The 26,550-nt window shown below is 46.0% G+C and overlaps 1 protein-coding gene across 1 annotated transcript in view; it reads right to left on the bottom strand.

Moving 5' to 3' along the window:
* Window positions 1-26,550, bottom strand: part of LOC143369928 (uncharacterized) — a 119,948-nt gene that overhangs the window by 69,986 nt on the left and 23,412 nt on the right. Inside the window, exon 4 of the mRNA XM_076814437.1 lies at window positions 13,701-13,877. Coding sequence (XP_076670552.1) covers window positions 13,701-13,707 — 7 coding nt within the window. The 5' untranslated portion in view covers window positions 13,708-13,877. The remainder of the gene's footprint in view (window positions 1-13,700; window positions 13,878-26,550) is intronic.

Consider the following 26,550-nt stretch of genomic DNA (forward strand, 5'->3'; position numbering starts at 1 on the left):
GGTTTACCCTATCAGACAAAACTATCGCTGAAAAGTTAAAAGATTCAAAAATACGAAAATGCTAACTCATAAAATGACACTGCGTGCAGTGTACCCAATGCGAGCAATTCGTGATTATAAGGCGTGACAACAGAGGGTTAATCCTCCCCTCTGCTACTTCCCGTCTAACCTCCCCCACGATTGGTAAAAGACTAGAGCACCCGATTCTCCAGATAAGATCAGAGAGACCCCGAAATTTGAGGGCGATAGGGCGACCAGATGCCATTCGGGGCACTGGAGGCCGCAGGATGTTTGAACGTGATCTAACGCTCGAATCAAGCCACCGGGTCGAGAGAGGCCAGAGTCGAATCAGTGGAATAGGACGGTTTCGGCCCGACCGCGGCGGGCGAAGTAGTTTCGGATGTTTGTGGCCAGACACGCTGACGCGGTCGTTCGGTTATGCTTCGCGGTAACGATTCTTCGGCCATTCGGTTAATGGAGAGACTTAGACCGGCCAATTCCGTGTCGATATCGATGCTACAGAGGCGGATTGGGCCCCTAGTCACTATCGATCCGATAAACATTAACCACGCGTCGATGCAGTTAATGCAGAGCGAGGGGGATGGTTGCGGAACGGCTGTGAGGTCGATTACGGGGGAGATGATGGAGTTAAGCATTCCGAGTGACTTCTAGTGGATGTACGAGCAGGTCCTGAAGTGGAAGTTTAATAATTCAGGGACCCAGTGGAAAGTGGGCACTTTTTTTGTACCATTAATTCGTTCCTGCAATTTAGTGTAATTCCACCACCTCCTAATATAACAGCATGTAGAAACGCTTCGTCGAGTAGAATTGTATCAAATTTTCTTCACGCGGAGAAAAAATAAATGCGTAGTGGAAAAGGTGCCCAAGCGTCACGTGACCTAATAAAATTAATTCCTCAGCTGAAATTCGGTAATACTTGTCATTTACCATCTAATTCAAGCGCAGTTTAAAATAATTCCAATTTCGCACCGCATTTCCTACGAAAACAATTTTCCCTTCGACCTGCTCGCCTGTGAAATCGTAAAACGGTGGCATATGCCTGTTTTCCACTGTGCGCCTGAATTTATTGTAGCGAAATGAACGCGCTATTGTCGCTAACAGCTATGATTCTCGCGACTTGGATGACTTTAATTGCCTGCGTCAAGACGCAGTTTGTTTTAAGATCTAAATTCACGGACAAAGCTACGGCCTTCGACGGTATACACCTACACTGTCAGTGAACAGAGTCAACGAATGGGTAGCCAGAATATTCCGAGGCTCGGGAATGAGGCAGGCTGGGTGGGTGGCTGCCACGGAGGCGTTCTGGCGCGCAATTTTATCTTCTCGTCGATTGCTTTAAAGGCTTCCCGCGCGGGGGTGTTCGCACGTATGCATATTGTATACTCAGACGGCTGTCAGCCGCACACATGGCGCAATTGCGTCACATTATATTGCCAACGAGCGGCCGTAATGCGACTCGCATGAATATTCCACGAGCTCTGTCTTCCCTGACACTCGATGATAGACACCGGCACGTAGGCGGCCGAGCAATCTGCCTCCGCGAGCCTAGCAGCGGATCGATCGCCGGCAGAAGGTAAAAAGGTACCTTGCTTCCTGATGGTCGAATTAAAGCGCAGAGCCAGGCTGCCCCGGGACCGCCAGTTGTTACGCCTTAACCCGGGGGCTTCCCGAGCACCTCTAATCCCTTATTAGCCGTGCGTCGATTTGCAGGAGCCTCCGAACGGCTCCCAGAAGGGAAGATTAGTGCCCCCGGAAAGCTTGGCGATACGCTGTGTCGTAAGTTCGCCAGTAATATTCATTTACGAGGCACGTGACGCGCTTTCGGGCGGAAACTTCGCGCCTCCCTGGCAGCTGAATTTTTCAAGCTCGAAAAGGATCGGGGATGACGGAAAAATGGTGGAACTCAAATGGAAAAAAAGTACCTCTGCCTCTGAAAGCGGCAGAAGAAAGTGGAAACAGGTCTGGCTTAGGTTTACCTCTTCTACTAGAATTTTCAGGCTTGCGCAATGGTACCTGTTCAGAATAAAGGAGGGAAGTTTTGGGAATGCGGATAGAAGGAATTTTTTGTAGAAAGAACAGAAGCGAAGATGTTCCTAGAGGATAGGTGTGCAAGGGGTAGAAAGCAGTGGAGCGAGGGGGAGGTTCCGATGAGGCTGAGACACGGGGAACACGGAAAGAACAGCGATCAACAGGGAGGTCTGGAAATGGAGAAGTTACGAAAACACCGTGCGAGGAGGGAGTCCGTGAAACAGGGGCAAACAACGCGCCCCCTGAAAGGAGCCACTGGGAGGGACAGAGAGCGATAACGAAGGGGGGTAAGAAGAGGCAAGTGGCGTGGAAGAAAGAGGGACGGAGAGAGGGCACGCCGAGAGCAAACCCCCGGTCACAGCTCTGGGGGTGGATCAATACCACCACCACGAAATCGTGACGGTGCACAGGGATTCACCAGCTCCACCGACGAGGGCTGCTTGTGTGTCTTACAGCTAGGTGCACTTTGACAACGACATCTACCTTAAACCACCCTCGCCGGAGGTCTCCCATCACCGCGGCCCCCTTTTCTGCCTTTCCCGTCCACTCCCTCCAGCCGTCCCTTTTCCACCCCTCACCCGCCACTCCGAGGACGCCACGAATTAAATTACACGCGATCCTGGCCCCGGGGCTCTTTGTGAAACGGCCACGCTCGGTTACTTTCCGACGTGCATACAGACATACGAGCGGGCGCGCGGGGGGTGGTTGTTTTCCCGATTTTCGACGCCTCTGACTTTTGACGGGGGGTAACCCAACCCCCTCCGCGAGCCAGCCACCCTCGACACTCGATCCGCGCCCCGCTCGATGCAATTCCTCCGTTCATCCATCTGCCTCCTGCCCAGCGAGTGTCCTGGGGGTGTTGAATGAATTTGCGCAAGGAAAAATCGGTGGCGGGCAAAGTTCCCGCGGACCGTCAACTTTTGACGGGGTAGGTTCACAGAGGGGGCACGGTTTAATTGGGAAATGCGAGTGTCTCTTCGCGCCCGAGCTCGAAGCAGACCTATGGCATTTGCATATTTAAGGACTGCAGAGCGGCGGCCGGATAAATTTCGGGTTTCGTCGAAAAGAGATTTATCCCCGTAAAAAACTTCAAAAAAGTAAAAAAATTACGCCAAGTACGTGAAAAAGTCGAGGACGAAAAAGAGTATCACAAAAAATAGAAGGTAATAATAATTGCAATATAAAAAAAAGATTTGAAACCAAAATGAGCTGCAAGTACGTATTAATCATACGTTCCATTACTCATAACGCGGACATTTTAATCCCATCAAGAAGAATCCCATTTAAACACATTGTCGTAAATTAATAGCTTTACAAAATTATTGGTATAACAAAATTGCGACAATTATAACAATGGATATTTATGCAAAGAAAAGAAATGTATTAAATAATATTATGCAGAGATATATTTTTATAGAAATAAATATCTTAATACGAATAAATATTTTATTCAAAATACTTGGCGCTGCGCCCCGAATTGGTGTTGCTAAACTGAATAAATATGTATAAATTCCATTAATCTTCTTCTCTCTTTTCGTTGTGCGTGCGTTCGTGAATGCGTGTATGTGTTCGTGTGCATATGCTACGTATGATATTAGAATTAAATATATGTAGAATAAATCTGACTGCGTTTCTAGTATGTATATGTATATTACGTATTTTAGATTGTAAGGGAGTTATTGTAAATTATCAATAATATATAAGTCAATTATCATTTTGTCGCTTTCGCAGCGTCAAGTATTTTGAATAAAATATTCGTATTAAAATATTTAATTGTGTAAAAATATATCTGCTTAATATTATTTAATACATTTTTTTTTCTTTGCATAAATAGCCATTGTTATAATTGGCACAATTTTTGTATATCAATAATTTTGTAAAGCTATTAATTTACGCTATTTAAAAGGGACTTTGTAAAAAGAAACAAAAACTGGAATTTATTTTTTAAATAAATTTTTTATAATCGCCTAGGGAATTTTTACTGAATTTGCATTAGAAACATTTTCATCCCTTCAACTCGGCTACCCCCTAGGTTAAATCCCGAGTCCGCCCACTGCTCCGACTGTTCTCCAGCGGTGAACCACCCCCTCGATTGCGATTTTATATCTTTCGAAGTTTCACTCGAAGTCGAGTTCGAAGAAATTCAGGACGAGGAAACTCACGCCCCCTGGCGTTTCCCTGATTCACGGGGTTGAGGCGAGAGAGGGCACAGTAAACTGCTCCCCTTTCGCCGGTCGAGGAGAGATGCGCTTTCGCTAACGAATCCATCGGAAAGAGCGAGCGAATTTCCTCGGGGGTGGGGCGCGGCTTTTCCTACACGTTCGTTACCATCCCCCTGAACGGTTGGGCGAGCTCGAAACTGTTCACCTTTGATACATCCGCGCGGCACGCTTCGATATCCGCGCAAACGAGACACCGAAAGTCGATACGCGACGCGGGTAAACGCTTTGTGCGGACATCGCGCGGAGGCTGGAACGTGGGGGTGCACGGGGAGGAAACGGAGAACGAGGGCGACGAAATAAAAGTGTGGACGGTGAAAGCTTGCCGGGGATGCTGTTGCAAACGGAGTTTCGGACACTTTGACGAAGCGAGCAGGCTCGGGGAGCGGCCGGCTGACTTATCGCGGACTGCACTACTAGTTCTTAGAAGTGGAAAGCGTCGAACACGTCCAAGCAGCTTCTTCCACTGCTTCATTTTGGTATTAAAATTGGAAATCTTTCAGCACTTAAAGAGGTTACTTTTGTTGTATTAAAATTGCGAAATGCTAAACGTCCAAAGGGGCGATTAAAAACTCGAGAAGGATGTGCTTTCTAAAAATCTACCGCGTCGGGGGGGCCTTCATCCCCGAAAACTCTATACGTCCCAGAGATAAATGGTTCCCCCCTGTCGTCACGAATCCACGGGGAGTAGAAAACAGCGGCCACAAACGTCGTTAGAGAGACGAAGAAGAAGAACAAAGGCAGCGAACCGTCGCAGGGACGAAGCTCCATTTTCATTAATCCAGCGCCCCTGGATGCTCGACCGTCGATCCTCGTGCACGGTGTCCGGCGGACAGAAACCACCCCGCGTCGACGGGGTGGCGCGTCGCAAAGGCAGCCAGTACGAAATAAGTATTTCGCTTCGCGGAGCCCCAGCTGGGCCACGAGGAAAGGATTAAAGCATCGGAATTCCAGCTAAATGAAACATTTTTTCCTCCCCAGAGGGGCTCCCCTTTCGGCGCCAGTCGACAGGAAAATCCTCGGGAATTTTTCGATCGCATCCTCTCGCGAGAGGACGGCGAAACGGATAAATACGCGGGCAAATGTATCGGGGGTGGATCCTCAAAGGACTTCCTGGCATTCCGAGGGATGCAAAGCGCATCGAACGAGCCGCCCCCGACCCCCTTCCGACGTTACCCACGCCCCTGAATAACGAACAGGTCCGAGATGTTATCTTCAAAGAGGCGAGGAATTCCTTTGAGCCGCGACAAGTCGCAGTTCCTCTCCTCGACTGCGCCGGGAGCGCAGTCACCCCCCGCGCGATACTGGACCCCCCTTTTCGCCCTCCCAGGAGTTGAAAGCCACGAGTTCTCAGGTACCCTCGAGCGGAACGATCGAATCATCCGCTGCGGGTCAGCTTTGGGGATAGATCGTCAGAGGAGTACAGTCGATTATCCGCATCGAGATTCGATTGACCCCCGGGCGGAGGTAACGCGGAGATCCGTCGAGCATTTTCAGCGACATCGCTGTTCGGTTTCGAGGAAGGGCAACTGTGCCGAAAAAGCGATTTCGATTATCTTAAGGAGCAAGTCTCCCGCGAGGGTGGTGGCGAGTTTTCGATTCGTTTTTTAAGCGACAATCTCTACCGCCGCTGTTCCAATGCTAATTTCCAGCCAAGCGCCGGGCTAAGGAGACCTTTTAACCGAGTTTGCCTCCCCGAAGACCGTCGCGAGTCGTTCGACACGAAATTTCACGAGCGAGCGAGCTGAACTTCGCGAGCTGATACTTGGGAAACATGAACCTGGAGAGTTCTCGATTCTCGGGGAAACTTTGCCGAGCGATTCTCGCGAAAAGTCTCCTCTTGCTTCTGAACGGGCGGACGGGCAGGTTTTCCTTGTCGCGGGGGGAGAAACGGAAGCGAGAAAGTTCCTCCGGCTGCTGATCACAATAACGTCCGCGACGATCGCTGGGGGTAACAAGATGGCGGAGGGGGTGCACCTGGTTGCACTCAGCTTTTAGCTCGTACCGTGAAATTTATTCTCTCAACTTGCTTCGTTAATATTATTATTGTTAGTATTATTAGTGTTATTATTATTATTATTATTAAGGGGCTACATTCGTTTAAAATAAAATGATATTGCTGTGAAATAATGTTACCATTGTGCGCTAACGAGCCATTGTTTGATGTTTTGTTTAATTAATTCTTTATGCACAATTACAGAGTAAAATTTTGCATGAAAAAAATTATTTAACTTTAAACTGCTATGAATTGTTTATTTTTTTTAAATAAAAAATTTTGGCCCGTCAGCGGATAATGGTAACATTATTTTACAAGAATATTATTTTCTATTTCCGATTTTATGTGCAGTGGTGCGAAGATCCTCAAAAATCATGAATAATTTAATACAAAAATTATCGTAAATAAACGACTGATAAATCGCGTGTAATATGTATTCTGTTTTATTTATTTTTTTTTTTTCAATAAAGCACCTAAGAAAATTCTAAAATCATTTTCGCCGCGGCTAAACTAATCGAAACACATTCGTCCGACAATTCCCCCAAAATATCAGAACAATCGCAATGCTAAATTGAAGAGTCCTTGTAAAAAACAGTTGAAGCGCCTAAAATGAAATTTTGCTACTACAGTATCACCATTGGCGAGTGGCGAATTATCTGATAAAATATTTTTTTTGTTAACTCTGGCACCTGCAGCGATTTCTACAAGGACTCTTCAATTATTTCTGAAAGTGAAAGGAGAGTCGTTAACCCCGGCCCCATTAAAAAGTCCCGCTGCACCGAGGGGTGGTGAAACGACGCACGTGCAGCGATGAAACGTTCCGAACGGACGAGACAATAGCAGAAAGCGGCTGGACGTCCGAGGATCTCGCAAATAAGAAAGCTGCGGGCTATCCTAAGCGCAGGAGCGCGCGTTGGCCCGCCGCTATCGACGGGGGAGGGTTGGAAAGGGCCGGGGAAGACAGACCGTTCCATTGAAAGTACAACAAGAATGCCGTCGTGGAAAACAGTGGCTTCTGGGCGGAAAGTCGATGGGAACACGAGTTTCCAGCTTTCTGCGTTGGAGCGTGTGTCGGCGCTGCTTCGGGGGAGGCTGAAAGCGTGCACCTCCAGCGGAGAAGACGATAAAAAGGGTACGAGGGATGGGCCGGAGCAGGGTAAAGAATTGCGGAGGGAGGAGAAAGTTAGGAAAAAAAAGAAGGGGACGCAGACGCGGAAGGGGGTTGGTAACCAGAGACAGAGGGACGCGCAGAATTGCAGAAGCGGTGGAAGGACGAAGAAAAAGGAGCCAGCAGGGGGGGTGAAGCGGGGTCCTGGCGAGGGGATGAGGAAAGTTAAGGGGACGGAACACGACTCGTCCCGAGGGTGGCCGGAGTTCTCGGTCTCTTTAAATCGTTCCCCGCGAATTCGAGCATCCGTATCTGTCCACCCCATCGAGCTTGCCTGCTCCCTCGACCGCGATCGAAGCAGTAAATACAGGGGGCAGCTTCTGGCCAGCGACCTCGGAAGATGCAGAAGGAAGCTTTAATTCTACCCCTATAAGCTCCAGCCGCTTTCATTTGTACAGCAGGGAATTTAATTGAAATTAAACCACCCTTTGTATTCAAATACCTACCTATTATCGATTACACAGGGTAGGAAAATTTGGGGTGATAAAAACTTCCGAATGCAAATATAATCTCAGATCTCCTCCATCGCTTCCTCTTTTTTACAACTTGCTTTCACATTTTTATTTTGTAACACGCGGTTGAATGAAATTAATATGCAGAGAAATGTTGCTCAACTCATGAATAAATAACCGATGCAATTAACTTTGCGAATAACTTTGATAGTCTTCGAGAAATTTCTAAGTTTTAATATTTATTTTCGAATTTAGCACCCAAAGATATATTGAAAGAAGCTTTCTCATCGCATCCTCGCGTTACCCTGGCACCTCTAGATTTTCACAGAAGGGAATAAGGTGAATGTCCCAATTTCTGCTGATTTAAAAGGTTACTCGTCAGAAAGAAGATGTGAAAAAATTTGTTTGTGATGAAAATTTGCAGAGTAATTGATTAATTCTTTAACAATAAATCAACCAGTCGAAAACTGTTTAAGAAAGATATTTCAGGATGTTTAACTGCTAGTAATTTGTAATTAAATATAATGCTTTAAATGTCCGTATTTCTTTCTTATTAAAAATAGCGATGTACGTATTTCTACTCACCATTTGTACCAATTTCTGCTCACATAATATGTTGCCTTTTCAGGTTAAAATAAGTTGCATCTTTTACGGAGATGTTTTATAACGCAACAGTAAAGCATAAAATAACGATAAACAAAAAATAAAATGCCTTCGAATAGAAATAGAGGTTACAGCATATATTGAATTGTGCGGTTGTGTTGCTAAAATTTTGGTGAGTAGAAATTCGGACACGACGGTGATTCGCTTGACCCTAAACCTAATCACCTGTTCTCTACTTAAGACAATCAAAAATAGTAGAAAATCTACATCCAGAGCACAATGCGGTATCTGTTTTTGTTATTAAATAAGAACTTTTACTGCAAAAACTATTTTCTGCCCAATTATCGAATACCAATAGCGACCCTGTTTTCCTTACCACAACCAGCTAAAACACGGTCGAAAAATCATGAGTCTCTCATTTTAAAGTTTTTCGTTGCTTATGCTGCACTTTGATTAGCCCCAAGCTCGCGCAACACTCGCGTAAATAATCAAATAACATAAAATTATGTTGTTGTAACTCTATAGTTATAGTTGTAACTCTATATTTCTGCTCATTTCTTATTTTTCTTATTATTATAAGCGTCACGTTTGTACTATTACAAACGTGACGCTTATAATAATAAGAAAAAATACGAAATGAGCAGAAATGGGGACGTGAGCAGAGATTGGGTCGTTCACCTTCATCCCCTAAAAACTGAAGATCAGTCCCGAACTCGGAGCCATTTCCTAGGAACGCTTAGCAAAACCCAGCAACTTCGAGTGGCCCCCATTCACCCCGTTCGTCTTCCCGTCCGCATCGCCGTAAATCGGCTGAATTTCAAGTTCACTAATGGCCGCGGTCACGAAGCAACGGGGTCGAGCGCCTACGCGGCGCAACGTCCAGTTCTCCACGGTTAAACGACTGAACGCTTTTAGGTTGGGTCGTTAGCGAGCTTTCCTCGGCTGCGTTTGGACCGCCGCCTAAACACGGGGTGTCCCGCAAGTCGCGACGCGGGACGCATCCCCCAACGAGCCTCCGAATCGATTCAGGGACCAGTGACCACTACCTTCGGTTTACCTACACGCTCGAATCTCTTAAAATCCTAGCTGTTACATTGAAAACTCTGCGTTGCTAAGATCGAGGGAGACTGAGGGTAGAGCAGATGGCTCGGTTATCAAAAACGTGGCAGCCAAGTGGGTCAAGAATCGGGAGGAGGGTGGCGAATTGGAGGGGAGGGAAAGGGGGTTGGAAAAACGTCAGCAGAGCCAGGCCACGACTGCGTCACTCGAAAACGATCGAGTTGTTCTCGGCCAGAATCAGGAGTCGACATTGCGACTGTGCCGAGCTATGACGCAATCCGAGTATACAGTATACGGTGCACAATGGCCCGTATCTGGGTCGTGGTGTCAGTGCTACCCCTTGCTCGCCCGCCCAGGGGGCTGGCAACCCCGATTCCGCTTACAGCCCTGCCTGGAAAATCGCTGCGATATCCACTGGGCCACAGCTAAACTATCGGATCCTAGATCGTCCTTGCTGATTTCGTCCACAGGATTTGATTCGACCCACTTTCCTCGACTTCTCCGTTCCTTGCGTTTGATTTATTTAATTGCTGAAATTACAACAGTCCCAGGGCACACTATTTGTAAATCGATTACAGCTGGGTAATTCTCCCGCGTGCCAAAGAACACCCCCTCGCGCTTCGTTTCCCTGGACAGCCTCCATTTTGCGGCGCCCTTCGAGCCACCCTTAATCGCTACGAGAGATTCAACGGCGAGATAATAATAGAGTAGACTAATTTCAAAAGAGAATTAAAACCACTTCACTCGACGCATTATTGATCCGAGCTTGGTTTCGGCGTCCTTGATTCAGGCGCGTTTACAAAGAATCGAAGAGTCCCAGTGGAAAGCACTGCAAGTGGCAAAGTCGAAAGAATGAAATAAAATTTGTCAATGTTCCACGTGCCTATATTAATGCGAAACTAATAGAAAATTCTGCGATGCATTTGGGTTGTCGTGTACTTAAGCATATTCAGCAATCAGAACAAATCATATTTCGTAAATAATTTGAAGTCGGGGAAGCTTTTTCTCTCTCTGGAGAAATTTGAGTTTTGGCAGTTGCGGTGTTTTTTACAATTTTTGTTTAATTGTAAAATTATTTTAATTCACAGTGAGCGGATCGAACGTAGGCTTCCGCCGAGTTGTGTCACTTCGCCTTCTCCCTTGGGTGCCCTTCACCCTCACCCTTTTTTTAACAACCACGAAACAACGTCGATTGGGATTTTCGGGCTGAAGCGACGGGGTGGAAATGTCGGTTTTCGAGCGTTTTACACGCGTACCGCGGCGCTGCGAGTAGGCCGCTTTTACGATACTCGTTCAGCTGTTTTCCCTGCGGTCCAATAAAACGGCGGTTCGATTAAAGCGGGCCGATAGGGCCGAGGGAAATTGCGGAGGGAGTTTCAGGGGGCAAGGAAAATTGCGGCAGAAGAACCACGTGACGATTCAAGTTTAAAGTCACTTTGATCAACGTCACTGAAAGTGCAGCGTCTAGTAATTACTAGAGTTCCCTAGAGTTTTTCCCCTAGACTGTAAGTTGTTAAGAAGCGTTACCCTTTTTATAAAGTAATAATTGTTTGACAAGGAAGCATTAATTAAGAAGGCAAGGTATTTTATCCGTTTTTAGGGGAGGGTTGCCGATATCGTGCCACTTAAGATATTTTACATTATATTTCATATTTCGTACTAATTTGAACGCAAGTAGCTACTGAATATTGTAACTTGATCTTTTAGGCACCTACTATTATATGTGTAACCTTTTGTTCGGAGCAAATTAATTAATTATTATTCTTTTTGCGACACTGTAAAAGGTACGATTTAGGCAATTGGTCTCCTAAATCGTACTCCTCGGTGTCCAAAATTGCACCTCTTCTAAAAATAGTATCAATAACAAATAAAGAAGAAAATATTCCACATAAAGTAATGATTATTACGAAACTTATATAACACACGAGTTCTCAAATCCTACTTGTACGATTGTACTGGTACGATTTAGGAAACGTGATCAATTTACTTATAAATATCAATTTAAACATTCTACATTAAACCCGCTTTCAGAAAAATACAAAAATACAGGATAAAACTGCATTGCTTGATTATTGTCAGCTAAAATAAAATGGTAAAATGTTACATCAATCATAACTGATTTTGTTACATCAATCATAACTGATTTTTTTTAAAAATATTTATAGCACGCTCGAAATAGGGTGTAAGCTCAAAAGCTTTTATTTCTATTTCTCGTTTCGCATTTACTCGATATTTTTACCATCACCCGACCATTTAGGCGACCGTACGATATTGGCAACTTTCCCGTATCAGTTCCTCATTGAATAAATAATGTTAATTAGAAATTTGGTAAATGAGTTCATTATAACTAAAGAAATATTAAAATTTGACACTGCACAACCAAAGAAGCTCTTCTTCTTCCCAAAAAAATAATTCTAGCACGCCCCGCATCTGCTCAAATTAAGCTGAAATCCAGCGAACTCGTTGCACAAATTTTGGGGCAGGTGGAAAGTGGAAGCGACCCGCGATAGAACTCATTGTTCATCTCGAGGAAGGCTTCTGCGAGAGGCCCAGCTAGCCGCGTCTCCGCGCCTAAAACGCTCGGGACCGTCAGACAACGGGTAGTAGCTCGGCCATTGTAACGATCGCTGAAAGGGGGTCGCGAAAATGAGAGAACAGGGCGTCGAACGTCTATCCTGGAATTACGTTGCCAGCGATCCCCGCGACCCAGATCTAGCTCGCACGCGGATCGCTCGCACGCAACCGTCCCTCCGTTCGCTCCACATTCGCGGCGACCCTCTTCTCCCCAATTAATCCCGAAGAAAAACGATCGCCCGTCCCTCGATTCTGCGAAAGAAATTCAATTAGGTAATGGGTACGTAGCACACTCGCTTGCAACCCCCGGCGGTGAAACGCCGCAGTCCCGCGGCGGGATCTCGAAATCCACGGGAGATAGGCAGTGCCGGAGTCGCGGCATACATTACGCGCCCTCGCGCGGCAATTCGTACGAGGAAATGGGAAATTCGCGTATTTTCCGAGGATAATATCACGATAAGCCCGTGAGAATCGCGGCTGCGGCACGCGGGGCTCGCCGGGGCCGGAGGCTCCGCGGAAATGGCCCCTTTCGGGGAGCGAGTCGAGGTGGAAGCCGACTAGGTTGTCGGTTAGACTTGCAGGGTCTCCCGAAGTGGCTGTTCACGGGGAAATATTTGATGCGAGAGAGGAGGCTCGCGGGGCCTGAGTCTATCTGCATTCGCTGCGGGCCGTGCAGGTCGAAGGATTAAAAGATAACTTGGTGGAGATGGAAGGTCGATGGAGGGTTTAACGGATTAACGCCTTGGAGATTCCTGAGTGGTTTCTTTAAACTAAGTTCGCGGGAGGGGTGGAGCCCCTTTGATGCAATATTCCTTGCCGGAATTTTGAAGGTAAGTTCGTACGCTTCCATTGGCTCGAAGTTGCAGGACGAGTGGTTTTTGCAAAGAGCTTGGTTTTCGAGTTAAGCTTGAAAATCGATGGCGCATCGACACTGCCACGCATGCTCCACCGCATTCCAAACTTGTATCCTCGAAAACGAAACATCCTGGGCAATGATCAATCCTCCGATTTCTGCTGCGTTCGCTTTGGAGATTCAGCAGGGTTTTTCTTTCATGCAAAGTGTTTTGTTAATTCGCTCTATTTCGGGGGATGAAGTGACACGAACTCGGGACCTGATCGAGGGGGGTTCGAGCAAGGCAATTGCCCTGAGCGGTAAAATTGGTAGAAAGGGGAAATTAAAATCAATGAAAAACCAACAGAGAAGTAACACTTTTTGAAAAACGGTAAAACTTGCAAATTGTTTGTTATATTATATACTATTATATTAGGGAAAGGTGCGTGCCTTCTTATCTTTGCAAAAAGCTTTTGTTGTTCAACAAATACCTGCAAAAAATTTCACTCCACACAAAGGGCGACAAAAATCGGTTTTGCCCGGAGCAGCGGAGGAGCTAGATCGAGCCCTGCACAAACATTTCGTTCCAGAAGGGGAGAAATAAAGGAATTAATGGTGAAACGGAGAATCGAATGTTTCCTGTTTGTGGAGACGGTCACGTGCTCGCGATCGAGAGTGGAGGAATCGTCGATGGTCATCGGATCCCAGTTCGTTGGTGAGCATGCAAGCAGAGTTCCAAAGGACTCACCCTTCATGCCGAGTACTTGCGCTCTCCTCCTCTCGAGGACACTTTCCTGTGCCGGTTGGTTCTGGTCGTACCGCGGCGCCTATCGATACACGCTGGAGAGGAGCTGCCTCCAAAGTCCAGGGATCGCTCGTTGGGTCTGCTTCGATCAGGAAGGTACGCAGGAACGTGGAGCACTCCCTGCAACAAACGGCGAAGCTACTGGTTAGACGTGTCCCAGCAGGGGGATTATAAATTGCTTCTTAAGAGCGTGCTACTCGCGAGACCCTGCTGGATGCCTGCTAGGCGTGAGATAGAAAAAGGATCGCTCGATGAATAGACTAATCAAATTCTAATCGAGGAGTTGAAATGGTAGGTGAGTAAATGCTGGGAGAAAAAATGTTCAGTAGGTAATTTGGTGCTTACGATTACTAAGGTGGCTCTACTTTGCTCTGACCCCTAGAATGCTTCTATTTCACAAGAAAATAACCCCTGAAAAAGTTTATTGCAATCGGACAACAGGAAAGGGCCTTAATTATAAAAGATAATTTTGAATAATAATATCTGAGAAACGGTAAGCCCTATCGAAATGTTGTTCAAATAACATTAAAAGAGCATTGAATTTTCTACAAATACTGTGTATACAATTTTGTCGTGCTTCCCGCCATTTTTTAGATAACCGCGATTGAATATAGAGAGTCCACTTATCACGCTTCTATGGTGTGGGCGTATTGCCTACACTAGGGGGTGACGGAATAAGGACTCGGATGTTGAAAAATAAGGGCCACCCCGGTGATCACAGCTGTGTAATAATAAAGTAAAATATCCCAGCACTTGCTAAAATAATACACCCCTTTCTCGAAGAAAAATAATATTCCTTTTTTGTTGCCGTTTCAACTCCCCGGTTCAAAGCCCCGTTGATACGGTGGACAGGAATGTTTCGCAACAGAAAATACACGGTGGAAAAAGGGACACATACGTATCCCGGTATGCAAATACAGCAGCCCGCCCCTTGAATCAACAACTCGGTTATCTGATCAACAAACGTTCCCCAAACGAAGCAGGACAATCACTGTCCATTCTACTGTCGCTCGTCAGTGAGACGTGCGGGACGGTTGAAAAATATCCTCGCGGAATTCACCGACTTGCAGATCGGCATGGCGGCCCGTAGAATATCGCGGGACTCGTGGCACGTAGGATCCACCCCCCGGGGGGGTTGCTTCCGGGCGAGGCAGGATCGCGATCGCGAGAGGAGAATTACAGCTGGGGAGATAGAGTCGACGACATCGTTCGTCGATCCCTCGAACAGACACTGGTGCTCGAGGCGAAGTGCGATTATTAACGTTACGTTTTCCTTCCACCTGTTTTATTTCTTTCGCTCGCGCTGAAAGGCCGCCCGACTGATTGGACGCGAGAGCCCGCCTTCTACGTCGCTGCGTTCGCTCCTTTCTTTTTCCCTTTTTTTTCCCCCCCCCCTGGTTTGCAAAATTGCGCCGACGCCCGCGCCGGTAATTGTAGCTACAAAGGGGGTGGAGGGTTGGCGTGGATCGAACGCAATTTTCCACGCTCGCCCTGTGAAATAAGGCGCCTCGAGTGGGCTGGGCTCTTCTTTGCTCGAGCGTTGTAATTCAGCGGCGTGCCGCGTCTGGGCGATTCGAATGGCTCGAGCCGAGGCGACCGATCCCCACAAAAGGCTTGATGAAAAATCGAGGGGAATTCAGGAAGCCTGCTTCTGATGGCTTGCTTTCGGAATTGGTGGATGTAAATGGTCGTTGGGAGCTGTCACGCTGCGTGTTCCCTCGGAAGGTACGAGTAACTCAGTAGTACAGGTCAACGGATGGCTCTAGTAGGTCACTTCAGGGCTGTGCTACTGGAAAGTGCTTGCAAGCTGCACGGTCTCTAGCTGTCTATGGGTCCGCGCGTTAATTTTGCTGGTGACTAGCGAGTAGATTCGTTTAATATCCTACAGGGTGGGTGAAAACGTTCGTATTTTTATCCCTTCGACTCGGCTCCCCCCAGGATTAAATCCTGAGCGATTTGCTTCTGAAGACTTTGCTTCGACAAACCCGACGATCTATTCGCAAACGAAGCTGCAAGTCAGTAGTGTAGCTCGACGAATGGCTCCGGCAGTTTGCGGCGAGTCCGCGTTGCTTGCGGATGCTCGTAAGCTGCAGGGCGTTCTGTAGCCATCAGTAGCCCAAGAAGTAAAATGGACGGGGCCAAGAGCAGGGTAGCTGGCAGCGATAAATTGGGCAGGAAACTGAGCGCGATACGTGGACGTAGGTAAAATGGAGGAAGGTCGATTTCTGCGGTCCCAAAGGAATCCTGGAACCTTCCGACGGAATACATTACTCTCCGGATCGGATGCTCACTGTCGCTGCGGCCCGTGCAACCCGTTTGCGCCCAACTACGCGCATATTTCACGGCTGATTTGTGGCCAACAAGGAGCCCGGGCGATCGCGGGAATACCAACGAGCCGCTGTCGTGTTCGACCCGGCTGATATTTCTGCGAACTCCTGCACGCCGCGATTACGGCACTCCGATTGGGGAGGGGCGGATAATTACGTGACGGTGAAGAGGAATAGGGAGAAAAAAGGGGTAGCATTGTGTGCTTCAAAGACGAATTGATCCCCCCCCTGCATACGTGGAAAGCTAAAAGCAGAGAGCTGCTGTTCGTGCCTGCCCTCAGAAATTATCGTTTAGCCATCAATCGAGCGACCGGCGTAACGACACCATCGTCATCCATCCTCATCCGCGCCCCCATAGCCTCCAGTTATTCGTTCCTCCATCAAACGCGAGCCACCCCCGCCCCAGTCACGTGCAGCCTTCGACTAACAATCACACCCATCGAGATCGGGCCCTGGTAACGATCAGCCCGACCATCGATCCTCACCCCAGGCTCGTATCAAAGAAATCCCAATTTCCGTGGAGTTGTCCGGGCACAAAAGCCACCCTCCCCCACCCGAGGCGGCATTGTTGCCAGCCAGAAGCCCCCTAATGATTCAGGATTACTGTCAGTCGACTCGTGAAATAGTTGTCTAACGACCATCCCCCTGCATCCCAACCCCTGGCGTGTACCAGGGCAGCCCGCTGCCGAGTAACTCGAGTTTCCTGGCTCATTAATTATCCCGGCGTTCATCTTATCGCTAGTCGGAGGCGATAGGTGGCTGTAATTAGCGTTGCTTCAATTAAGAAGACCGGCTCGCCTGCCCGCTAAACAAGGCGCAGCGAGCTCAGACTACGCGCAAACGATTCGTCTCTGAAAAGTACACCAAACAGGTGGAATAACATTCTGTCGCGCGAACCTCCGTTTTCGAGATAATCCACCTGGAAGACGAATGCGCGCTCCGCGACGTAAACAACTTTAAGGGGGTGTAGGTCCTATTGAACGACTCATTTAAAACGTGTGAAAGTATTTAGAATTACATAAAACACCCGGTTAATGAAAAAAATATATTCGTCGTACGATTATGCCACAACTTTGCGTACGGGAAGGTAAGAAATATCAGTTTTTGATTTTTCGACTGCGTTCCACCCTTTCGAAAAATCTGAAAAAATTAGACATCAATGACCATACAAAGACGCCAAAATTGTAAAAATGTAAATGTTGTAATTTGAAATTTTTACTTCGAAATCGTGATTTTTAATATTTTTGAATTTTTTAAAATTCGGTTTTGCCACTGAAAATTCTGAAAAAATTCACAGACGCGTGTATCAATGGGCAGAAGGCCTCTGATTTTTAAAAAATGTAGTTTCGAGATAAACGGCTTCGAAGTGTAGTCCCCTACGCCAATACCGTTCTGCGAGGCCGATACTCGACAGTGCACTCAATTACGTTCAGCGCTATAATTCCCGTAATTACTCGAATTTCTTCGCGAAACATTGTCGCACGTGTTCACAAAGCATGGCACTTTCAAAGTTAGTAATAATAAAAGAAAAATCGATTTCTCAAGATTTCAGTAGTCCTACACCCCTTTAAGCCAGAATTTCTCGAGAACTAAGGCTCGTACGAGAAAACTCCATTGCACATTTTCTGCTGGTTTTTCAGGGACGAACAACTCCGCGTAAAAAACTTCCTTGTACGAGCAGCAGACTTGGAGTAAATGTTCGAAAACCGCGGCGACCGTTACCAGCACCCGCGACGGGCTAACATATCCGAGCACAAACGCGGACACATTCAATTACCCCGTATCCGGTTTCGAGTCTCGCTACGGGAGAGAAAGAAGAGAGGGACGAGCTGGCTAGCGGTCGCGCACGCCTGGAAAAGCGCACAGAGGAAAAGCGAGCCGACGTCCCCTGGAAACGTGCAGGCGTTATCGTTTCCGTCCTTATAACGTCCCGTGTCTCCGCTTATCGCGCCTTATCAGCAACGGATCCGCTTGGGAACCGGGCCCTGCGCCACCGTTTCGCTACGGCTCTCGCCCGCCCCTTTTCGCCCTCGTTTCGTTTTTTGTCTCTGCCCGTTCACCTGTCAGCCGATTCTCCCTCGACTCGCTGGATATTTGGAGCCCGCTCCCCTTGCCCGCGCTCGCAAACAACCCCACCGGCGGTGATTACCGAATTCGGGGGAGCGTGGCGAGGTCCCCGCGTCGTCCGTGGTGGTTTCGGTGAATTTTCAATCACTCATTTCCCTGCGCCGTACGAGACTAGGTGGGCCGCGTGGCGTTTGGACCGCTGGGGGATGGAACGCCGGGGTGCGCAGTGGTTTCGGGACACTTACAGTGACTAATAAAATCTCCGCCGCGACGGGATTAGATGGGCCTCGCGGTGCTCGGTCGAGATAACGCTGGCAATATTTTTTATGCCTGCTGCGGCGAATGGATCTCGCGGTGCGTTATTAAGCCGGGAGGGTAGGCTGGACGGGGATGGATGGATGGGAATTAAAATATTTCATTAAGCCGAGAGGATGCATAGGATCTTATGAATATTGTATTAAGACGCGAGGATAGATGGGTCTTAGAATGTCCCCGCGCCCCGGGTTAGGTGGAGCGTGCGTTCCTCCTCGTCCAATTTCAAGCCCCGGCTAAAGAATTCCTGCTTTTTAATATACAGCGAGTAAACAGTGTGCGCGTAATTCCCAACGTTATTTCTCTCTCCCTTCCTCTTGGCTGCCTCGCTGTTTTACGTCGGGAGAAACAATGGCCGAGTCGAAGAACGGGGGGGTTGGTTTCCAGGCCGGAGGGGCGAGGGCGGCCGGGAGTCAGGGGCCGAAAGAAATATGGGAGGAAGAGAATTCGTCCGAGTTCCCCTGGGGAGGCTTCCCTCGTTGTAAAACTTTCGAAATCGTCTTTTTACACTCGTCGTTTCGCACGTATCTTAACCCGCGCCCCGGCCGAGTCCGTGGCCGTCCGCGTAAGCTTCGGGCTCGCCGTAAAGAAAAGAAAAAAAAATGCCCCGGCCGTTCCGGCCGCGCCGTTTCATCAACATTTCCCAGAGGGAAATCTTTCCCGCCAAAGCAATCGTTTCCCTTCGAAGGAATTCAATCTGCAGACCCAGAACCGCTCCAGTCGTTCGATTTTCTCCGCCCTTATTTGAGTAATAAAATAAATTACGATCCTCCGAGTTCCTTTAAGTTCATCCCGGCCCCAAATCACCTGATCGCGAAGAAGAAAATGGGGGACAGTTGTCGCCGCTGTAACTTAATATTCTATCGGGGAACTTAAATCATAAATAATAATTTTGCCGACGAAACCCTCGAGCCGAAATTACCGAAGGATCCTGACAAGAAAATAGTAGATTCGTAATTCTAATAACGAGCCACTGCAGCAAGAGACTAAGGGATTTAAGAATAATAACACAGTTATCTTCGTTCCTGCCCAATCACCCTTTAATGGTGTGGAAAGTAACCTCAAAGGCACTCCCAGTTTTTCGCGTGTAACTCCTAAAGTTTAATGGTGCGCCGAGCGCTGCAAACTTGCGTTAACAAAATTTTGCAAAAACTTTTCCGTCTTCCGGTATTTCTTTTAAAACTCTTTTCATAATTTTGTTGACGCGAGATTGCAGCACTTATTGTACCATTAAGCTTTCGTTTGAAATTTATTTTTCTGTCCCTTGTAGGGGAGGCCGGGGCTAAAAGTTCCGATTTCGATAAAACATAAAAAATGACTGGAAAATAATGTAGTTATTCTCTTCACTATTGACTAATTTCTTGTTAAATTTATTATATCTTCTGATTTTAAGCTTGTGTTTAATATATTGTAATAGGTTTCCCATAGAAAGTAATTTATTTGTGGCTGATCGAAGCGGAACTTCTTACCCCTATATGGGGCAAGTTGTTATCGCATTGGGGTAAGTTGTTACTATGATATAAGAGTTGCCTTCTAATGAAATAAAGCAGAATTTTAATAATAATGGTTATTTATGAAGGTTCGGACCAACAAAAATGTATTATCTTTAAAAGAAAACCAAAAGCGACAGTTTTTATTTATCTTTACGCATATCTTCGATCGAAGTCGTGTCCCTTTCCGCCTTTCATTCATATGTTCGCATCTTAAAGCACAGCGGAAACAATTTATACATTTGCGGCAGGTCTGTGAAGATAGCACCCCCAAATTCGAAATTTTGGAAAAACTCAACGGCATTCGTTTGTCCATCGTTTGCCCACGTTTGCCCATCAAAAATTTTCGTTTGACCACCCTCCAAAAAAGAGTTATGAACAAAATAAAAAAATTGTCTTCATCACCCATCATGAATGCATTTCAATTTTTTAATAGAAGGATACGAATGTACCCGACCTGACCACGTTTGCTCACTCTCAGATTTCATTTGCCCACCCTCCAGAATTTAAATAAAAAATAAAAACCGCGAAAAAATGGGTATAGATGAAGCGATCGCGTTAAAGTTCGATTATTCTCGAAAATATTATCAAAATCGTTCTTTCAACGGTCCAGTTCGTTAGTTTAGATGTAGAAGAGATTTGCCCATCCATTAATTTCGTATGCCCACCCTTCAGAATCGAATTATTAATGAAGATAGCCAAGAAGTGCGGTGCCCGTTGAAGCAATCGCGTTAAAGTTCGATTTTTCTGGAAAATAATATCAAAATCGTTCTTTCAACGATGCAGTCCGTTAGTTTAGACATAGAAGAGATTTGCCCATGCATTAATTTCGTATGTTCACCCTCCAGAATTGAATTATTAATAAAGATAGCCAAGAAGTGCGGTGCCCGTTGAAGCGATCGCGTTAAAGTTCGATTTTTCTGGAAAATATTATCAAAATCGTTCTTTCAACGATGCATATCGTTTGTCCAGATGTAGAAGAGATTTGCCCATCCATTAATTTCGTATGCCCACCCTCCAGAATCGAATTATTAATAAAGATAGCCAAGAAGTGCGGTACCCGTTGAACCGAATACCTTTCCGTTCGTTTTTTCCCGAATGAATTATCAAAATCAATTGTACTCACCGTAAAGGTTGAAGGTGTTTGGTGACATGTTATCCAAAAAATGTTGCACACACTTCTTTCTCACTTTATTGGAACGACACTTAAATTTGTATCGCTCATCGAACACTTCACACTTTTCACACATCTGCAGCATGTGCAGAATATCACCAGAGTGGTTTTCTAGTCATTTTTCACTAATTACCGCAATGATATCGCACAACGGAAAATAATATAATCTCACAGTTACTTCACAAACCGTAAATGAATGCACGGTCTCGCAAGAGTCGCGTCCGAACTCTGTAGACCGACTGACTTTCGTGCGTCGTTGGAAGGAATTCGAGGGTATCGCAGACATCTGTTTACGTTTCGGCACGTTCGATGACGACACGCAGCGCTGCTACCCTAACTAAAGGGGCGCAGCGCCGAGTGCCACTGCCGAAACGTAAACAGATGTCTGGCGATACTCTCGAATTATTTCCAACGACGCACTTCTTGGCTATCTTTATTAATAATTCGATTCTGGAGGGTGGGCATACGAAATTAATGCATGGGCAAATCTCTTCTATATCTAAACTAACGGACTGCATCGTTGAAAGAACGATTTTGATATTATTTTCCAGAAAAATCGAACTTTAACGCGATCGCTTCAACGGGCACCGCACTTCTTGGCTATCTTTATTAATAATTCGATTCTGGAGGGTGGGCATACGAAATTAATGCATGGGCAAATCTCTTCTATATCTAAACTAACGGACTGCATCGTTGAAAGAACGATTTTGATATTATTTTCCAGAAAAATCGAACTTTAACGCGATCGCTTCAACGGGCATCGCACTTCTTGGCTATCTTTATTAATAATTCGATTCTGGAGGGTGGGCATACGAAATTAATGCATGGGCAAATCTCTTCTACATCTAAACTAACGGACTGCATCGTTGAAAGAACGATTTTGATAATATTTTCTAGAAAAATCGAACTTTAACGCGATCGCTTCACCTGTACCCTTCTTTTCGAGGTTTTTATTTTTTATTTAAATTCTGGAGGGTGGGCAAATGAAATCTGAGAGTGGGCAAACGTGGCCAGGTCGGGTATATTCGTATCCTTCTTTTAAAAAATTGAAATGCATTCATCGTGGGTGATGAAGACAAATTTTTTATTTTATTCATAACTTTTTTTGTAGGGTGGGCAAAAAAAAAAATTTTTATGGGCAAACGTGGGCAAACGAAGGACAAACGAATGCCGTTGAGTTTTTTTAAAAAATCGAATTTGGGGGTGCTATCTTCACAGACCTATTTGCGGCGGGGCAAGTTTTTACGGTACCAACGTGCCCCAAGTCACGGTAACAACTAGCCCCTACCGACACATGTAGCAATTTCAAAGATTATTCTGCTTATACATGTATTCAAACGATAAACACTATTACAGCATGTTCTTAAATGTCATTTGATCCATAAGAACGATTCAATCTATAATATCTACGTTAAATAATTGAAATAGACCAAAAAGTATTGATAGAAAAATTTTTACTTATCTGGTACGCGACTAATAGGTCCTTGCTTACAACCACACAATTCGCTGTCGCGGACGCTATTAAAGTGGGCGACAGAGTGGCGTGATCAACTCACACGGAAAAAATAATTTAAAGTACAACGCTCTTTTTATTTTGAAGATAGAGCCGTCGGAACAACTTACCCCCGGAACTTTTAGCCCCGGTGTCCCCTACTTTATTTATATATATATATATATATTTTTTTTTTTTTTAACGGAAGCCCTTTGACCAATCAATATACAGCAGTGTTTGAACGAATGAAGCATACCGTTCTTCTAGTCTTGAGTCACTCTATAAACCCACAAAGTTGCGTTCCAATCGGCGGATATAAGTTCCTTCACCCTTCACCCCCAAAATGGCTTGGATTCAAGTGTTTCAGCTTAAGTACACGCTTCATGCTTGTAGCTACTACTTCACCGGGTAATTCCAACGTATATCCCCCTGCTGACGAGTGCGCTAAGGTGCACAGGGACGGCAAATAACTCAAAGGTCACAAAAACAAAGCAAGAAACCACCGAAGTGGCCACCAGTATCGTCCGCGTGCCGCCATTAGCCCCGTCCACGTACAGAAGCCGCCGTAGTGTCATCGAAACGCGGTGGACTAAGGGGAAAGTGGACGAGGAAAAATCTCCCAGGCTGGAGGAGCCCGTAAGGACAAGGGGGTGGTTTCCCTCCACGGGGAATTAACTTCTGGCCCGTTAGCCGCGAACGATCTCGTTAAAACGTGGGCCAAAGGACCAGCGGGACACGCGGCCCGCGAGGAACAAGGATAGCCGAGAAATTGGAGCTCTGCCCGCGGAAAAATCCATGGAACCGCTCTATTATGCGGGGAGGGCTAGGGGAGGCGTCTTCCTGCCACCGTTCGATTTATGCCGGCGATAATCGAGCCCATTAAATCCCCCGAACTATTATAATTCGCCCGACGACGCGGAACAACGAGGAAGGCCCGCGACAGCGCGGGGAGTCGATTAAAATTTAAACAAAGGGGCGTACTACCGCGTCACGCCGGATTCAATTACAACTTTCCGCCGGGAAGTTGATCGAAGCTTGGGGAAAGTTCGTCGCTTTCCAGCGCTCACTTTTTACTATGCCTGACTGTCGATCGACTCACTCGGGGAAGTCGACTTGCCTTGCAGGGAAATATTCATAGCCGCAGGTCTCTCGAGTACGTAAATTCGAAGCCTTGGATAATGAAAAAATTATGTAGCATACAGATTATTAGCTGTCAATGAATTATGCAACGGCAGAGAATGGGGTGTAAAGATTACGGGGTGGCTTTGTACCATTACTAAAAACGGCAAATTTTTTACATTACTGTTGTTATTAACTAGCGTCCACCGTGTCGGCTTTGCCCGAGATATTAGCGTGACTGCTTCATGTTTATTAGAATTAATATCTTTTAAGGAAATTAAGTATTTTTTTTTTACCTAACGATAAAAAAGCATAACCAGCTTCAAACATTTCTTTGATACTGTGTATTTGATTTAATATGGAATCTCGTGTAACGACCCCAAAAGTAACTAATATTTATGATTTTTTTTTCAAAAACTATTGTCAATATTGGAGTCAACTCTTTTGCGATATAGGGAGGCATCTTTAAACTTACAGAAACATGTTACTTTCGTCCCCGTAGCGACGTGTTACTCTTGTCCCCAGCCATGTTTTTCAGCATAGAACTGTTATTATTATTATTATTATTATTAACGGGAAACCCTTTAGTGTACAGAAATACAAAATTATTACCATTACTACATAGAAAGATAAAAATAAGAGAAAGAAATAAAAATATATATATAAAATAATAACATAAAATAAAATAAAATAAAATAATACAATATAAAATAAAATAACAAAGATAAATTAAGATGAGATAATAATGGATAACAAAAACATAACATAACATAAACTTTTTAAATACTACTAATAATACATATAACAGTCCGCCTGTTTATGCCTAATCACGGAGCAAGAGAAAATTTTTTTTTTTTGTTACGATAGAAGATAGTAGTTTAACGTACAAACTATACAAGACTTATTGAAATCAAATACAGGAACTTATAAAGACATTATCCAAGAACGCTCTAACAAATAATTGCATCAATGTCTACAGTTTAACTATGAATATTATCAAAAAAAAAAAACCAAGGAGACACTTACCTGAATGATCTAAATAAAAACTTTAGCTTGCCCACGGTATACGAATCGTCGTGTTGCTCGGCGTAACTCCGCGAAGCAAAAGGAACACTAAACACGCGTAACTATGTGAAAGCAGACGTTTCGGAAACTTTTGTTACTTTCGCGACGCGGTTATGTTTGTCCCCGCTCTCCCTAACCCCGTTTCCTCGCGTTGCTTAGAATTAATCGCACAGAATTTCGCTCGTTAGGGAGCCGCGTCATCGACAGTCGAATCTGCCGCGGCAGATAAGTGACGCCAAGTCTGAATCTAGGTGGCCAGGGAAAAGGGTGTCGCCTGACAATGACAGGTTAAAATACGCCTCTGTTTGGCGGCAAAGTGGAAGCTGGAAATCGATCCAGTTTCCGGGCAGCGATGCTCCGGTTCTGCGGCCGAGCCCGCGACTCGAATCGGGGCTTCTTTTCAGGGCATCAATCATCAGCCCTGGGCCGGTGTTCGCGGAGTGAAGGAAGAAGGAAAGGCACGAGAGGAAAGTTGCTCTTAACAAAGGGCCGCTGACGTGGCCGACGTCGAAGCCAGACCAGCTCACCCTCCCGCCCCCTCCGCCCTCTCCTCCCCCGCTTTCTTTGTGGTCGTAAAAAGTGTCTCCGCTTTTCTTCCGCCGCTACTTCTTCGCAAGTTTTTCGCTCTCAGCGAAAAGCCAGGGGAAAAACAGCGCCGCGAGTCCCTCCGCCCCGTCTACGTTCCCGGCAAGCATTTCCATTCCAACCCCCTTCTTCCCCTTATCTCTCACCCCCTTTCGCGACGAATGTTCCTGTTTTCATCCTCTCGTAGCTCCCGCCCCCTTTCTTCTAATATTTACGGGGAGTTATGTGCGCTTATTTTCACGGAGAGGGGGGGGGTGGCGCGGAACGTCGCGCCGGATTCCCGGTGCTTCCTTCGAGGCGGGTGTGTTGCGAGCCACGTCGGGGGCGCAACGTCGAACGCAGCCGAATTTCCTGTCGCCCCGTTACCGCTGTCGAGAGCTCGTTTCCGCGCCGCGTGATCTGTCCCGCCGAGCGAGATCTGACAATGCGAGCGCTAGCCAGTTTATCAGCGACGGAAATTAAACTAGTTTCGAGGGTGTCCAGGAACGATATTAGCCAGATACCGCGAATAATCGCGCGGGGAAAACTGGGGGATGGTTTTACGGAGTAGCGTGGGGTCGATACGCGGGGCATGTTGATTCCTGGCTGCTGTGAATGCTGAAGGGAGAGAGGAAGGGATTGAGGGAGCTGGGGTGGACTCTTTTAGATATGAGATCGCCTCGATTTTCGGATATAAGACTTCGAATAGCTTCGTTTTTTAATTGCATAGACTTCTAACAGCCCAGATCAAGTGTTCCTGAAATTTTTAGGAAAAAAAAAAGGATCTTCCGACAATGGGACGAGAAACCACGATCTTCGGATCTACTGTGCGCTGGCCAGCCGCCTTAAGGGGTCTAGGCAGTCGAAAAATCGATTGTTTTATTGCAGTTTCCGGAAGTAGTATCTTTTCTGAATAAAATGCCGCTTGGTTTATAGTAAGATTCGCAAAATTGTAGATTTCGCAGCTAAAAACGTCAAGCGGCAATCTATAGCGTCGTTTTTTTTTTTATTATTATTATTATTTCGACGGGAGAACCCTTTAATATACAAAGCTTGAACAATTCAGTACAATAAATATATATATAAAATAACGTAACATAAACAGAAAAAATAAAATAAAACGGAAAATATAAAGTAACGAGAAAAACATAATATAAAACGACGACATCGCCAAACAACTGAG

Source organism: Andrena cerasifolii, chromosome 6 (genome assembly GCF_050908995.1).
Source record: "Andrena cerasifolii isolate SP2316 chromosome 6, iyAndCera1_principal, whole genome shotgun sequence".
In the NCBI taxonomy this organism is placed as follows: Eukaryota; Metazoa; Arthropoda; class Insecta; order Hymenoptera; family Andrenidae; genus Andrena; species Andrena cerasifolii.